Raw genomic sequence first — 16,951 nt, forward strand, 5'->3', positions numbered from 1 at the left:
CTATTGTAATGCTCAGCTCAGGCCCTATTTAACAGTATTTTTATCTCATACCGAAAAAACAGGGTGACAGGTTCCCTTTAAGGCTTTTCTTGATTTTAGTGCATCGTACATAAAAGTTCACAAGTTCCTGATGCCAAAGTCAAGATCTTGTATGTGCTGCAGGACACAAAGCCCAGAAGCTGTCTGGCATCATAATCGTTTGTGCTGTTCCCAAAGAACCACGACCATGAGTTCTGCTAGCAACATCTTTGACACCTACAGTTACATCACTGGATCACCATGATTCTGAAAACAAGGAATCTATATAAGCCCATTTCTCAGTGTAGTGAGGGTTAGGCCAGGTGTATATGCAATCCGACAAAACATTGGATCACACTCAGACCAATGTTATTCTACTGGGCCGTGCACAGGTCCGATCTTTTTCTCAGACCAGCTCAGACTGAGGAAAATATTGCAGTATGTCTGAGTTTGATCTGATACTTGGATTGCAGTCAGCCATGCAAGTCAATGAGTGCATAGAAAGCATCAAACTGCCCTTTGATCACATCGGAGCACAGTCCGATCTCTGAGCACTGACACAATGGAAAAGGTGGAAAAATGTTTTTCTCGGATGAGAGAATCTATGGCTGTGTGACCCTAGCCTTAGAGAGGGGAACCTAGAGAGGTGCGGAGGTTGCAGGTGTATGTCAGAAGGGGCACAAGCACTCCTTTGATATAGCCATCAGTATTAAAGATGACACTGTACATAGTGCCAATAGTGTCATAGCACAGATGTTACACTTGGGCTAAAGATCTTCAAGTTAAGCCTTTGGGGGTTCCTAGTGGTCAATCCTCCATTGATCATGCCTGTATCCAAAGGGTATTTCAAGTCAAGTACAAAATTCCCTTTAGGTGGTTATTACTTTGGTGACAACATATTTCATATTTGCAAACTCTCTTGGAACTTCTGAAAGGCTCAGAGGAAAGGGTAGAATTGGCAAATCTCCGAGGCTGCAGAAGCCCCAACAACCTCCTTTCCAAGTTTTTTATTAGCTTCATGGTGAACCCTGACATCTATGAGTACATTCACTAAAGGTTAGGCGGGTGAGACGCGTGGGCAGACTTATCATTAGCACAATCTGTTCAACCACACATGGGCCCAGAAGGTAAGGGGGCCACTTCTATCTCCAGATCTTGGCCCAAAAGGTAAGGTGGCCACTTCTACCTCCAGATCTTGGCCCAAGAGGTAAGGTGGCCACTTCTTCTTCCAGATCTTGGCCCAAGAGATAAGAGGGCCACTTCTACCTCCAGATTTTGGCCCAAGAGGTAAGGGGGCCACTTCTGCCTCCAGATCTTGGCCCAAGAGGTAAGGGGGCCACTTCTGCCTACAGATCAGATGGGCTTGTGCACTATCAGCTATTTGACCACAAAGGGTCCATATAAAGTTCTTGCAGAGGGGCCCTGTTCTGTGACACATGCCCAATGCCACACTGCGACCTCGGTGTCACGCACAACGTCACCCTATAGCACGAGTCTTAGGCTTCTTTCACACTTGCGTTGTGTGACGTACGACTCAATCCGTCGTTTTGGGAAAAAAACAGATCCTGCAAATGTGCCCGCAGGATGCGTTTTTTTTCCCATAGACTTGTATTGCCGACGGATCGCGACGTATGGACATACGTCGTGTCCGTCGTGCACTGGATGTGTCGTGTTTTGGCTGACCGTCGCTGCGAAAAAACGTTCAATGCAACGTTTTTTCGTACGTCGCGTCTGCCATTTTCTACTGCGCAAGTGCGGCCGGAACTCCGCCCCCTCCTCCCCGGACTTTAGAATGGGCAGCGGATGCGGCGAAAAACTGCATCCGCTGCCCACGTCGTGCATAATTTTCACAATGTGCATCGGTACATCGCGCCGACGCTTAGCGACGGACCCGTACCGACACAAGTGTGAAAGTAGCCTTACATAGCGCAGTCAGAGGGTCCATCAGAATTCCCAACCATCAGTATTCAGATGGACACCCACCCTTCCCGCTAATCTATTGTGTCAGGGTAGTGCCTGCTGCATAACACTGATCGGGGGTCTTCAGATGGAATCCTCAGGATAGGTGTGAGCGGACCCCTAGCTATGGCTGCATGTCAGTTATATTTCGGTCCCATGGTGTCATTCGCAGCTGAGATATAAAGCCCCCACTACTAGGAGTGGAAATAGAATCCGACCACACATAAAGCACCTGAGAAATCCCCACGATGGGGGAAATCTGCGTGACCGCATTCCTCTCATGACACTGCTGACTGAAAGTGAAACTCGAGGCCAAGTCACAAGTGGTGAGTCACGGGGAGCAGCAGCACAGGTCATCGCCTCGGGAATCCACGGACATTCCACGAAATCGATCCATCACTGCCCCGGACAAAGCCCGCGCAAAAACTTTGTCACCTGCGCCGCCGACACACGTCCTACACAGTGCGGCGAGGGCCGCCCGGGCTCAGTGTGTGGTGCAGGCTGGTGACTGGCAGTGCCAGCCCGAGGACTGTGCCCAGCCTTGGTCAGGATACCCCCGCAGCTCGTTCTCCTCAGACAGCGCCAGCAGGAGCCTTCTGTGCATGGCCGCCTGCTGGAGCACCTGTAACAGCTGCGGGCATCCCCTGGAACACGTCAACAGTGAGCGGGTGACAGTGTGTGAATGACAGGAATTAGCAGCCGCCTCCCCCTCACTAAGTGGATGATGCCGTGCAGGTGCAGTGTCACTGCTGGGACGGTCCCATTGTTACAGCAGGACAGGGGGCACGAATGGGCTTAGTGTGTTCGCTGCACGTAGGCGCGTTCCCGCCGAGCTCTGCTGCTTTCCACTCGAGGTCCTGCAGCGCCGCAAGGAGGCCAGCGGCGGACACCTGCCGTCCCCGGGAGCGCGCAGCCAGACACCTGCAGCTCCAATCCCACCCGGGGACCGGGCTGGGGGTGTGACGCGCGTGTGACAAGGCGCCTGTGGAGATGTGCCTGCGCGCTCACGTGTACTGACACATTGTTTTAGGAGGGGGGCGACACCTGGGAAAGTTTGTGCGCGCTCACGTCCTGCCCTGTCCGCACCGCGGGGAGAGTGACTGGCAGTGCCCGCGCTCAGTGTCGGGAGCGCGCGTAGGCAGGCAGTGCTGAGAGGAGGCAGCGCTGGAGTCAGTGTGAGGGAGCAGCGGCTGCGGGACGGAGCCTCCCTGTGTGCGGCACCTGCCGGATTGTACGAGCGCCTTCTCCCGGGAGCCCTGGACTGGGACCGTGTGACTGGACTGGGACCGTGTGTGAGCCCCTGGCCAGCTGTACCCGGACACTAGCGCCACAGGTGCCACCCCGGCCGGCCCGGGCACCGCAGCGTCAGCCGCCTGTTGTGGGATCTGGGGGTGATGGCAGCGAGTACCATCCTGGCCGTGTGTGTGCTGTGTGCGGCCACCCTGCGGACAGGTAATGTGGGGGCATCACTGTGCCAGGCTGCAACTTCTGTCACTTGTGGAGCAAAGTTTCTGTCGTCACTGAGTGCTGTGCTGACGTCATGCTGGGCTTGTTGGGGGGCAGCACTTTGGGTGGGTGTCTGGGCATAGCCTGGTGGTGTGGTGGTCCCTCATCCTCCTTTGCTGTGTGGCTGCCCTGGTGCAGGATGCTTTGTTCTCCCAGGACATTCAACTTTCCCCCTCTGGCACCCAGACCCTGTCCCCTCCCCCACCCCATGCCACTATAGGGTGGGCTGCTGTGTGCCCCCTGCCATCTGCCACACCTGAGCTGGGGTCCCTGCTTGTATATTGATCTCCCACTATTGCTGAGGCTTGGGACAGCCCCCCACTCACACTCTGCAGGACCCCTATTTGATCTGTGTGCTCTTTTCACTGGATTCTTTGCTGGTACCAGAACAAAGGTGAAGGGGCGACCGCGTCCTGGTGCCCGGTGCCCCTCCTAGGGGCATGGAGCTGCCGTGATCTGCAGGTTCTAGGCTCCTTGCCTTGGAGCTAACATTTACCTTTCCTTAGGGCTCAGCTTGTTTACTCTTCTTTTCCTTGGAGTCCTGAAACTCCACCATTCCTCCAGACAAAAGAGCAACGGAACCAGCGTCTGGCCAAGCTGCTCTTCTGGTTTGGCCACTTGCTGGCACTGAAGGCTTCATCATCTAGTGCTGGTGTGGGGGGATAACATGGCTCTGCGCCCCCTGGGGTTGGGTCCTTCTGGAGACATTTGGGGACCACTGTATTAGGGCGATGTGACCGAGGGGCTGTCTAGTAGTGATAAAGCGTCCCTTTCCTCCTGTGCTGAGATTTGTGGCCATATATCTACTGCTTGATCCTCCAGCGCTCTCACATCTCCAACTGCCTGCGCTAGTGGACCATAAAACAATTTTATTTCAGAATTTAACAGCAGCATCCATCTCCCCAGTATTGTAAAGCAATTTGCTGGCTGTATTCCGTAAAGGCAGCATCGTGCACAGTTATCTCTACTCTTTTCTTTAGCAAATACAAAGTGTCATTTATATTAATCTGCACATGATATAGCTAAATTGTATCTCTCTGGTGGCAGAAATAATAATTACCTAGAAAGGAAATTGGGATGTATTATGATGGGTCGGTCCGGAGCTTCCACACAATAATAGAATTTGTTTTAAATGGCGCGTATTTATTCATTCAGGCGATGAAAGTATTTCAAGTCATTGACAAGATCACATATTCCTGCAAAATCATGACATCCGATGTGCACAGACTAGGCTGGACCGAGGCTGCCAACTAGTGGAAGTGTGGTGTACGACGCCGTCATGTAGGCAGGAATTTAGCCCAATTAAACCTAATATCTGCAGTTTGTAAATCAGTTTTTTGATGCCGACACGTCGTCATTAGAATATATGAGGCTGTGCAGCCTCTAGGTCGTATCCTCGGAGGCACGGTGTCTCAGATCACATCTAGCACTTTTGTCAGCGTCCATTTCTCCTATGGACACAGTTGACGTTCTTCTGGTTTGTCTGACTGTTCGGTTGCTCCTCAGGAGGAAGTGTTCCTTGCTAATCATACAACCTCTGTTTGATATTTATGGAATGTTGTCTTCCTATGTGGATGTTTAGTGCCATTGTACTTACTCTTTATTTTCTGACAGGCAGCCAGTTCTGCTTTCATTGATTTACCAGTGTTAAAATTTGGAGTGGAGATGTGTAGAACCTTATGTTGACGTAAAATGCGTGTTGGGCCTCACGAGGTGTGTCCATCGCGCTTTGTGACAGGTCAATACAATTGCAATTGACAAGTAAACTTTCAGTTATGTATTAGAGTGTATCAGTATAAATGGATGTTATCTAATAAATGAGGCTTTGGCTGGGGTCACACGACTCTCATCTGAGAAAATCGGGCCGATTGTGCTAATCACACCCTGATCAGAGATTGATCCGATTTTCTTGGATGTGGAGTGTAAAAATAATTCTCCATTCTGCCAGTCTGTGAAAATGAGACCACACTCGGATGACATCTGAGTGCACTCTGATTTTTTTTTTTCTCCACAGACCCATAGACATGAATGATAATCGGATGCAACTTGTGCATGCATGCTATGATTTTTTTTTCCTTGGATCGACTCGATCTGAAGAAAAAACGGACACATGTATAACCTCATTAGAATAACATGGCGCTGAGTGCTATCTGTGAAGATACAGCACCGGTCCGATTTTTACGGTCATGCGCACTCGCCCTTAATGTGGTTATATGGGCTGATGGCCCATACAATGTGTATTGTGAGCATCATGTACTGCAGTTATGTGCTAACCAGCCTTGTGGAAACACTACTTCAGATATGAACTGTCATGTCTTATTCTCCTTATGGTCCATATTTTTAGTAGAAAGCTTGTCAGCCCGCTTTTATATAAAAGAACTGTAGAGCTTTACATGGGATGTGTCTGGGGGCTATTGATATTTTATAGCTGGAGCTACTTTATTGCAGCTCAGTGGACCGTGCCTGGTAAAGAATTGTATTTTCTGTATCATACTTTACTAGTCGGAGCCTTAACTATATAAAACAGCCTGTTTCTGGCAGTGGCAATGTATTCTTTGTACAATGCCTTCACAATTAACTGTGACAAAAATGCCAATACAAGTTAGAGGAAATGTGGGGATTGAAATTCAACAGTGCCGTAATGTGACAGATGTATGTAAAACATCAGTAGGTGGACACAGACGTAGAAAAGGAACGATTCAAAAGTATACAGATAGGAATTCTCTGAATGTAATGTCCGCAGTGGACTGCACTTAGCTCCTTTTTTCAGTTTGCTTACATTATTAAGAATTACAATGGTGTCCTGCAAAGAATTACAATGCGGCCATGGACTAATTCAGGGCAGAAAGGTACCACTTGTAATACATGACTAGTTCAGCTTCATGCAGCAGGCACAACCCAGCCTCAGACAATGGAAGGACTTTTCTGAACTATGGTGCACATGACAGCATAGTCCATTTATTTCTGGGCTATGAGTAAGGTGTTGGTGAGATAAGTCTAGGAAGTAATGTAGACATGGGAGCAGGGTTATCTCGTAAGAATGAGAATAATGCTAAATAAGGTTACTGACTGCACGTGATGAAACATTTGCAATGCATTTCAGGATTTTCTCATTGAATTAGGGCTCATTCCAATGTCCGTGATCTTTTACGCAGCAAACTGTCCAAGTTTCATACGCGTCTTTTATTAGAGAGTCATCAGTCTGGTCAGTGTTTCAGTGTTTAGCTTCAGTTTGGTCAGAGTCTCATCAGATTTTGTCAGATGAAAATAAAGCAAAACTGATGGAAGTTTCTCAAGCTTGTCCCATCAAACGGTTCATGAAAAAGGGATGGTATCCATGCTTCGTTATTTTTTTCGTGGACCTGTACACTTGCCTTGCCGAGATTGATTCGACATTCGGATGAATATCGGACAAGTCTCCGTGCTTTTGTGTGGACCACTTGGCCCAAGGAAAAAAATTAGACATGTGAACTACTCCACAGACTATCAGAGGTATGAATGCCATCCATGAAATGCACAAATAACACTCAGATGAGAAAAACTGACTTCACCTGACTAGTACAGCCAATATATAACCTAAATGCTCAGATGATTGATGCACGGGACATAATCCCGGTGTTCCTCTGACATAGACCACTAGGGTGGTGGCACTAGAGCGACTAAAGTTTAAGTGGTCAGTAACGCTTTTTTTATAACAATGCCTACTCAGTCAGATTTTGAAAAGTCCCTGAAAACCCCCTTAAAACTTTGGTAGCTGATCATGTGCAAAATTCCTAAATGCTGATGAGCAATTGGAAAATACATCTGTGGTTCAATTTTAGATGAAACAGATTCTCTGAAGAATTTACCTCTATTGTGTTATTACCGCAGATTTTGTGCTGTTTTTAAGGTGAGCTTTTATCTGCATTAGACAGGTATCACAATGTGATTCCTGGTGTTTGCACAGTGCATGTTATCATTTTAACAAATGTGTAAGGATATGACTTTGTAGCACTTACTAATATATAAATATTACATGTTGTCAGTGTAGTTTTCCTCACAGGCCATACAGCATTCCTGTTCTGAAAGTGGCTGTTGGAGGAGTATGTGACCAGACCTGTCCATTAGCCTCCTCCAATTGAAACGCGCTGAACTTAGGAAAAATGAAATTCCAGCTAGAGGAGGCTGATGAACAGGTCTGGTTGTATGCTCCTCCATCAACTGCTATTTTAAGAACAGAAGAGCTCTTTGGCCTGTGAAGAAGGTAATGTCACCTTCACCTGAAAACATCTTCAGAATCCGAGCTTTTCTTACCTATGACACTGCTAAAACTATTCATGTTACTTTGATTCATTCTTGTCCGTATAGCTGCAACTGTCTACTAATCTGACTCCTCTTACTAAACACTCTCCTCTCCAGTCTATCCTGAATTCAGTCGAAAATATCATATTTTTGTACAGCCTCTATACCAATGTCTCCACCCTCTGCCAGTCATTGAACTGGTTGCCCATACTATACAGTAACATGTAAAAGTTTGGGCACCCTTGGTCAAAATTACTGTTATAGTGAACAGTTAAGCAAGTTGAAGGTGAAATGATCTTTAAAAGGGATAAAATTAAAGATTACATATTTCCTTTGTATTTTAGGCAAAAAATATTTTTTTTTTTCACATTTTAAAAATGACAAAAAGGAAAATGGGACAATGAAAATGTTTGGATAACCTTGGAGATTTGTGTGCTCAGACAACTTTTGCCAAGGTTTCAGACCTTAATTAACAAGTTAGGGTTATGACTCATTCATTAACATCGTCGGGAAAGGCCAGCAAATTTCCCTGCTTTATAAAACCCAGCCTCCTCTAACCTTGTGCCAAATAGCAGCCATGGGTTCTTCTAAACAGCTGCATAGCACTCTGAAAATGAAAATGTGGAGGCCCACAAAGTAGGAGAAGATAGCAAAGCATTTTCCAGTTGCCCTTTCCTCAGTTCGAAATGTAATTAAGAAATGGCAGTTAACAGGAACAGTGGAAGTCAAGATAAGGTCTGGAAGACCAAGCAACATAACAGTGAGAGCTGCTCGTAGGATTGCTAGAGAGGCTAATTAGAACCTTCGCTTGACAGCAAAAGACCTTCAGAAATATTTAGCAGACTCTGGAGTTGTGTTACATTGTTCTACTGTTCAGAGACACCTGCTCAAATAAGGCACTCAATGAAGAGTCATCAGAAGAAAACCTCCTGCATCCACACCATAAAATTCAGCATCAGAAGTATGCAATAGAACATCTAAACAAGCCTGATGCATTTTGGAAACAAGTCCTGTGCACCGATGAAGTTAAAATAGAACTCTCTGGCCACAATGATCAAAGGTAACATAACACCATCTGTAAAAAAGCTGAAATTAAAAAGGGAATGACTTCCACAAATGGATTTAAAAGGAAGAATGGATGAAAATCTCTCAAACAAGAACTGAAAGACTCTTGTCTGGCTACAAAAAGCATTTACAAGCTGTGATACTTTCAAAAGGGCGTGCTACTAGGTACTAACCATGCAAGGTGCCCAAACTTTTGTATCAGTCCATTTTCCTTTTTGTAATTTTTTAAATGTTAAAGATGAAAATATATATTTTGTGGCTTAAAATTCAAAGGAATTGTGTCATCTTTAACTTTAGGCCTTTTCGAGATCATTTCATCCTCAACTTGCTTAACTGTTGAAGTAAATGAGTCTTAAAGGTTGGAATGTGTCTGACTAAAGCTAGAGAATGCGAGGTCACATTACCAAGCTGTCAGGTGCTACACCCTCCTCTGTGGTAGCTGGACACTGGGCGAGACCCCTAATGAATATTTAGTTATTTGCAGCAGAATATATTTATCTTATTATTGAATAGTAATTGTTCCATAGACTGAGATCAGTATTTTAGTGACAGATGCTCTTAAAGGGAAGCTATAATCAGAAAATGACTTGATTAAATCTGTTTTTGTGTTTCAATGTTTTTATTATTTTTGACAGTTTTATTTTGTTTACATAGTGTAGTCTATTAAAATAACAAATATAAATCATTCTTACTGGCCACTGGGTCATTTTTAGACTCACCCTTCTTTTTGTCTCGGGAAATACACGTACATTAGCCACTATAGCCGTATTCAGACCCTATCTTTTGCATTGAAGTGTTTAATGAGCCTGTGCAAATGTCATTGTGAAGGGGAAGCAGGGTCATCTGTGACATCGCCTATTGTGATTGTTGGATCCTGTGTCATCAGCCATGTATAGAGGTCTTACCTGTCACTGTAATCCTGCCTCTAATAATAATAATGAGTCTGCTGAAATCTCTTCCTGAAAATACAGGAGGTAAAAGACTGAAAATCTGCAAAATTAGTTTTTTTTGTACTTTTTTACTAAAAATCGTAGTAGTACTTTTTTACTAAAAATCGTAGTATGAAAAAAAAGACTTATCAAAAAAGCCTGATTTAAACAAGATCATTTTCAGACAGTAACTTATTTGTAAAAGGGCTAATCCAGTGCTATGTAATTAAAGTTTATTCATTGTATAACAAAAACTTTGGCAACATTTCAGTTATACTTAAGTTTTCCAACATTTGTAAGATTTCTAGTTGTAGTAATTGGACCAATGTTTATTTCCTGGAGCTAAAGTACATTGCTGCTTGCTGCCACCTTTTGTGAGAGTTTCGGTCCTGAAATCAAAGGCATTAGTATGTCGTTGTTCACTGACCGGTAGCAGAGGCCTTGACAACAGTGAGCACTTCATACGCAAAGTTTACTAGATTGTGGCTTATAAGTGGACACCGTTATGAAATATGTTCACAACAACTGTAAAACACCGCTTACGTTGATTAACCCTTTAAGAACCACAAATTTGCCTTTTTTCCATTGTCTATTAAGAACGTGTGATCTTAGGCTACGTTCCCACGATCAGGAACTAGCTGCGTTTTGAATGCAGCTTATTTTCACTACTTTCTAACCACGCAGGTAAATCCACATGTGTTAAGTGAACCATGCAGATTTACCGCATCCAGTGCATTCTATTGTGGAAATTGACATGCTGCGGCTCACGAACCTGCGTCATGGGTGAATTTATGCCGCGCAAATAGAAGCACAATAGGCATGGGATTTCTAGAGATTCCATCCACTGTACTTGTATTGTAGAACGCAAGTGCGCTGCATCCAAGACGCTGCTGTTCCTGATTGTGGGCACGGACCCTTTTTGCTCTATAATAAGTAGTGTAGGGGTGGTGTCCGGGATCAGAGGATCCGCCGACTCCATCTGTTTATTCTCTTAGGTTACATAGATTATTAAGTTGTCATAGCAAAGGCCTCCAGATCTGCAAACCTAATAATTGGTATCATAACATCCGATCTTTTTTTAATATGTAAAAATAGTAAAATATTAATATGGCCATGATCGTGTAGATGTAGAGAATTAAGTTTACACTGTATGCCATGGTTTTGCATGGTTAATGGTATAAAAACAATAGCGGAATTCCTGGTATTTTTCCAGATTTTACTAGGCATCAGTCTCACATAGAAAAATAAAACCTCGGGTACATAGATAGGGTATGTGACGATGGAAGAAAGCAAAACATTGCCTTATCATTAAGGCCCAGAACGCATCTGCGGTAAAGATAGATAATCTTCTGAGTGTGCGCATAAAATGAACCATTTTTCAATCTACTAATTTCCGCAGTTCACTTGACAGTTTACATCGTGGTCATTGACAGCTCTACAAGTCCCCATAGATGACGTCTTTCTTCGCAGGCCACTCCCGCATATTCACATTCCGTGGATTTATTGCAGAGATTCCTTGAGTGAGAATAAATTCCACACCTCCGATCAGGATGGCGCCTCCAGCTTGTGCTTCTGTTTATGGAGGTCATTGAAAGCTTAATGGGATTGTTGCAGCATGTCAGTTAACGTTACTTCACACCAGATCAGTGTGTGGGACTCAGGGCAGACCCTATATTGGTCAATGTTTGTGTAGCAGAATCGGCCATTCAAGTCTGAGGATTCATGGGACATGGATGCCAATCAGGAGGCCTCAATTTTTGCATCTGTGTCTCACGGATCTCTTACTTGGCTTCAAATGTGAATATAATTTTTTGGCTTTGGGACACAGTCTCTCCTTCAGCCCAAAAGAACGAATGAGAGAACAAATGTATGAAATGCTGGTACTACACGCAATATGGATGACAGATGAGGAAAAAATGCTCTATTTCTCACCCAGTGTGAAATTCACACAGACGCCGTGGATGTGGCGGAGGGTGAAATGGGGTGGCAATCTGCTGCATGGAAGTCCTCAGCAGGCACAGCTTGTGAGAACATACCCTTAAGGTATGCTAACAGAGTCTTTTTTGAGGTGGTCAAAAACACGTTTTCTAGTGTAAACTGCTTGACAGAAGATTCTTTCTTGGGGAGTTTTCGCAGCAGGTTTTCATATACTGGAGCTTTTATTCGGCAATGTTTTTGCAGCATTCTGATTGGACGGTAACCAGTATGGAGTGGATTCCATAATGAGCTGTTTCAAGCAGTGACATGCAGCTTCTGTTCTCCCACGAAGTGTTTTTCAAAACTGCTCAAAAGATGTGAACAGCAAAGTGGTTTTACAATAGGAAGAGTCTTTCAAGAGTTTTTCATTTATTTTTCAGGGACACGTCAACAAAGACTCCTAAAACTTGTGTGCTCATACCCTTACACACTATGATTTATTGCGCCAAGTCTAATTGTGGAGCCTAGTCGACGCTCCCTATACAATTAAAAGTAGTGCACATAACACAGGGGTTTCATGCCGCTGTTATAAAAAGCAGTGCATCAGTGCTACGCCGGCTGTCGGTGCCTGGGGATGGTTACAGCCGCCACTATGTACTGAGTATATGACTGAAGCCAGAGGCTACAGGAAGGAATAAAGTTCATTTTCTCCTGGTAGCCAGGCTTTCAGTGCGATGGCTTTAGAATGTTACTAATCTTCAGATTAGCTCAATTTATGCAGGTTAATATCGTTTTTTGACATGACAGATTCATTGTAATGCCGCCAATAATCTGAACAAATCCATTGAGAAGCAAACTGAAATCGTTTTGAGGTGGAAAATAAAATTCCTCCAGCTTCTTCATTGCCTGTGTCTGCAGTAATCACACTGCACTTGGATGACATCCGAGTGGAGTCTAATGTCTCACATGCACCCATAGACTTGTATGGGTACGTGTGAGCCGAGTCTCGCAGCCACTCTCAGCATGCTATTGTTTTTTCATGCTGAAAAACATTGGATAGCACTTGGCCATGTTACATGCTCGTGTGAGCAAGCCCTAAGGGTGCGCATATTTCTGCATCCACATTACTGACTGGTTACCAGGGATGCTACTGGCCGGTGCTCCCTGGTCGCACAGACTTGTTAGGGTATGTGCACATGTTGCGGATTTGGCTGCGGATCTGCAGCAGTTTTCCATGCGTTGTACAGTACCATGTAAACCTATGGAAAACCAAATCCACAGTGAACATGCTGCAGAAAATAATTTGAATTATTTTAAATTATTCCATAATTGGAATCCGCATGTGTAAAAACGCAGGTGAAAACCACACAAAAGCCGCTGTAAGTCCGCAGTTAAAAAGCAGTGATTTTTCAGAATCTGCGCGGAAAAATCCTCATACGAATCCGCAACGTGTGCACATACCCTTAGACTTACCAGAGGACTCACAGCGTCTTGCTGCACCACGTCCATTTCTTAGGCTACTTTCACACTAGCGTTAACTGCAATACGTCGCAAATGCGTCGTTTTGCCGAAAATACGCATCCAGCAAAAGTTCTTGCTGGATACGTTTTTTCGTCATAGACTAACATTAGCGACGCATTTGCGACGCATTGCCAAACGTTGCGTCCGTTTTGCGACGCTTGGGCGTGTGGTAGCGGACCGTCGGGAGAAAAAAACGTTACATGTAACGTTTTTTGCTCCCGACGGTCCGCTTTTTCCGACCGCGCATGCGCGGCCGGAACTCCGCCCCCACCTCCCCGCACTTCCCCGCACCTCACAATGGGGCAGCGGATGCGTGGGAAAAATGCATCCGCTGCCCCCGTTGTGCGGCGGAGACCACGCTAGCGTCGGGAACGTCGGCCCGACGCACAGCGACGGGTTGTTCCCGACGCTAGTGTGAAAGTAGCCTTATTGCTTCTGGATGCAAGATCCCCTACAGTGGGCACCACAGGGGCACTCAGAGTTACTCCTTCTTATGTTTCACATGCGTGTTTGTTAGCTGGAATGCTAGGTCTGCAGCGGTAACTATTTGTACCATTCTAAGCTGACACTTTATTATTGTTATTATTATTATTATTATTATTCATTTCTATAGCGCCATTTATTCCATGGCGCTTTACATGTGAAATACGGGGCAAATATAGACAAACACATTAAACATGAGCAAAAACAAGGCACACGGGTACATAAGGAGGGAGGACCCTGCCCGCGAGGGCTCACAGTCTGCAGGACACTTTATTTAATAGAAAGAGAATAGTGAATTATTTATACTCTATATGTAAGATCTATAGCCCCAATACTAGATTTAGCAGAAACGCCACAATTTGTTGCTTCTTAAATTTAGAGAAGTATTGATCATAAATACCTGTGTAAACTTGAATTACCATGACTTTTGAAGGGATTATCTGAGCATCACTTTATACATGCAGTTTCTATTGCTATAGTTATCATTGCACGTCCACATTGTCGGTCCACTAGCAGTGTAGCGCGGCCTGTCATGGTTCCCAATGGCAAGAGAACGTCAGAGAACATAAATAACAGAACAGCTCTTGGGTGATGGAATCTCGAGCTGACCGTGAGCTAAACCTACCACACAACTAACAGTGGCCGGGTGGCGTACCTACGTTTTATCCCTAGACGCCTAGCGCCAGCCGGAGGACTAACTAACCCTAATAGAGGAAAAGACAGACCTGGCTTACCTCTAGGGAAATTCCCCCAAAAAGGAGACAGAAGCCCCCCACATATATTGACGGTGAGTTCAGAGGAAAAGACATACGCAGTATGAAGGTAGGTTCAGCAAAGCGAGGTCCGCTTACTAGATAGCAAGAAGATACAATAGGGAACTTCACGGTCAGCTGAAAACCCTATTAAAATACCATCCCGAAATTACTTTAAGACTCATGTGTCAACTCATGACACCGGAGTGGCAATTTCGGCCCACAAGAGCTTCCAGCTACAGAAAAAAAACATAACTGTGAACTGGAACAAAAATGCAAAACAAACTTAGGACTAAGAGTCCAACTTAGCTGATAGTAGTCTAGAAGCAGGAACATGCAACAGAAAGGCTCTGGTTACATTGATGGCCGGCACTAGAATAACTGAGCAGCAAGGCTAAATAGGATACACCCATATCCTGATGGAAACAGGTGAACAGAGAAAGTGAAGCACACAAGTCCAGTACCACCAGTGACCACCGGGGGAGCCCAAAAACCAAACTCACAACAGTACCCCCCCCCTCAAGGAGGGGGCACCGAACCCTCACAAGAACCACCAGGGCGATCAGGACGAGCCCTATGAAAGGCACGGACCAAATCAGAGGCATGAACATCAGAGGCTGTCACCCAAGAATTATCCTCTTGACCGTAGCCCTTCCACTTGACCAGATACTGAAGTTTCCGTCTGGAAACACGGGAGTCCAAGATCTTCTCCACAACGTACTCCAATTCACCCTCAACCAACACCGGAGCGGGAGGCTCAACGGAAGGCACAACAGGTACCTCATACCTGCGCAATAATGACCGATGGAAGACATTATGGATAGAAAAAGATGCTGGGAGGTCCAATCGAAAGGACACGGGGTTAAGAATCTCCAAAATCTTATACGGGCCGATGAACCAAGGCTTAAACTTAGGAGAAGAAACCCTCATAGGGACAAAACGAGAAGACAACCACACCAAGTCCCCAACACGAAGACGAGGACCAACACGACGACGGCGGTTAGCAAAATGCCGAGTCTTCTCCTGGGACAACTCCAAATTGTCCACCACCTGTCCCCAAATCCGATGCAACCTATCCACCACAGTATCCACTCCAGGACAATCCGAAGACTCCACCTGACCGGAAGAAAAACGAGGATGAAACCCCGAATTGCAAAAGAAAGGAGAAACCAAAGTGGCAGAACTAGCCCGATTATTGAGGGCAAACGCCGCCAACGGCAAAAAGGCAACCCAGTCATCCTGATCCGCAGACACAAAACACCTCAAATAAGTCTCCAAGGTCTGATTAGTTCGCTCAGTCTGGCCATTAGTCTGAGGATGGAACGCAGACGAAAAAGACAAATCAATGCCCATCCTAGCACAGAACGCCCGCCAAAATCTAGACACGAACTGGGTCCCCCTGTCAGAAACGATATTCTCCGGAATACCATGCAAGCGAACCACATTTTGAAAAAACAGAGGAACCAACTCGGATGAGGAAGGCAACTTAGGCAAGGGCACCAAATGAACCATCTTTGAAAAACGGTCACACACCACCCAGATGACAGACATTTTCTGAGAAACAGGGAGATCAGAAATAAAATCCATAGAGATGTGAGTCCAAGGCCTCTTCGGAATAGGCAAAGATAACAACAATCCGCTAGCCCGAGAACAACAAGGTTTGGCCCGAGCACAAACATCACAAGACTGCACAAAAACTCGTACATCTCGAGACAGGGAAGGCCACCAGAAGGACCTAGCCACCAAATCCCTGGTACCAAAGATCCCGGGATGACCTGCCAACACAGAAGAATGAACCTCCGAGATGACTCTACTGGTCCAATCATCAGGAACAAACAGTCTACCAGGCGGGCAACGATCAGGTCTATCCGCCTGAAACTCCTGCAAAGCCCGTCGCAGGTCTGGGGAAACAGCAGATAATATCACCCCATCCTTAAGGATACCTGTAGGTTCAGAATCACCAGGGGAATCAGGCTCAAAACTCCTAGAAAGGGCATCCGCCTTCACATTTTTAGAACCTGGTAAGTATGAGACCACAAAATTAAACCGAGAGAAAAACAACGACCAGCGCGCCTGTCTAGGATTCAGGCGCCTGGCAGACTCAAGATAAATCAAATTCTTGTGATCGGTCAATACCACCACCTGATGTCTAGCCCCCTCAAGCCAATGACGCCACTCCTCAAAAGCCCACTTCATAGCCAAAAGCTCCCGATTACCAATATCATAATTTCGCTCGGCGGGCGAAAATTTTCGAGAAAAGAACGCACAAGGTCTCATCACGGAGCAGTCGGAACTTTTCTGCGACAAGACCGCCCCAGCTCCGATCTCGGAAGCATCGACCTCAACCTGAAAAGGAAGAGTAACATCAGGCTGACGCAACACAGGGGCGGAAGAAAAGCGGCGCTTAAGCTCCCGAAAGGCCTCCACAGCAGCAGGGGACCAATCAGCAACATCAGCACCCTTTTTGGTCAAATCAGTCAAAGGTTTAGCAACATCAGAAAAACCAGTTATAAATCGACG

At 45.6% G+C, this 16,951-nt stretch overlaps 1 protein-coding gene across 2 annotated transcripts in view; it reads left to right on the top strand.

Annotated features, from left to right (window-relative positions):
* The first annotated feature begins 3,095 nt into the window (after positions 1 to 3,095).
* The window catches only part of ALCAM (activated leukocyte cell adhesion molecule), a 155,281-nt gene continuing 141,425 nt past the window's right edge, over positions 3,096 to 16,951 (top strand). For both annotated transcript variants that reach the window (XM_077296803.1, XM_077296802.1), the window contains exon 1: positions 3,096 to 3,429. In XM_077296803.1, coding sequence (XP_077152918.1) covers positions 3,372 to 3,429 — 58 coding nt within the window. In that variant the 5' untranslated portion in view covers positions 3,096 to 3,371. The remainder of the gene's footprint in view (positions 3,430 to 16,951) is intronic.

This window comes from Ranitomeya variabilis, chromosome 3, assembly GCF_051348905.1.
Source record: "Ranitomeya variabilis isolate aRanVar5 chromosome 3, aRanVar5.hap1, whole genome shotgun sequence".
NCBI classification, from domain to species: Eukaryota; Metazoa; Chordata; class Amphibia; order Anura; family Dendrobatidae; genus Ranitomeya; species Ranitomeya variabilis.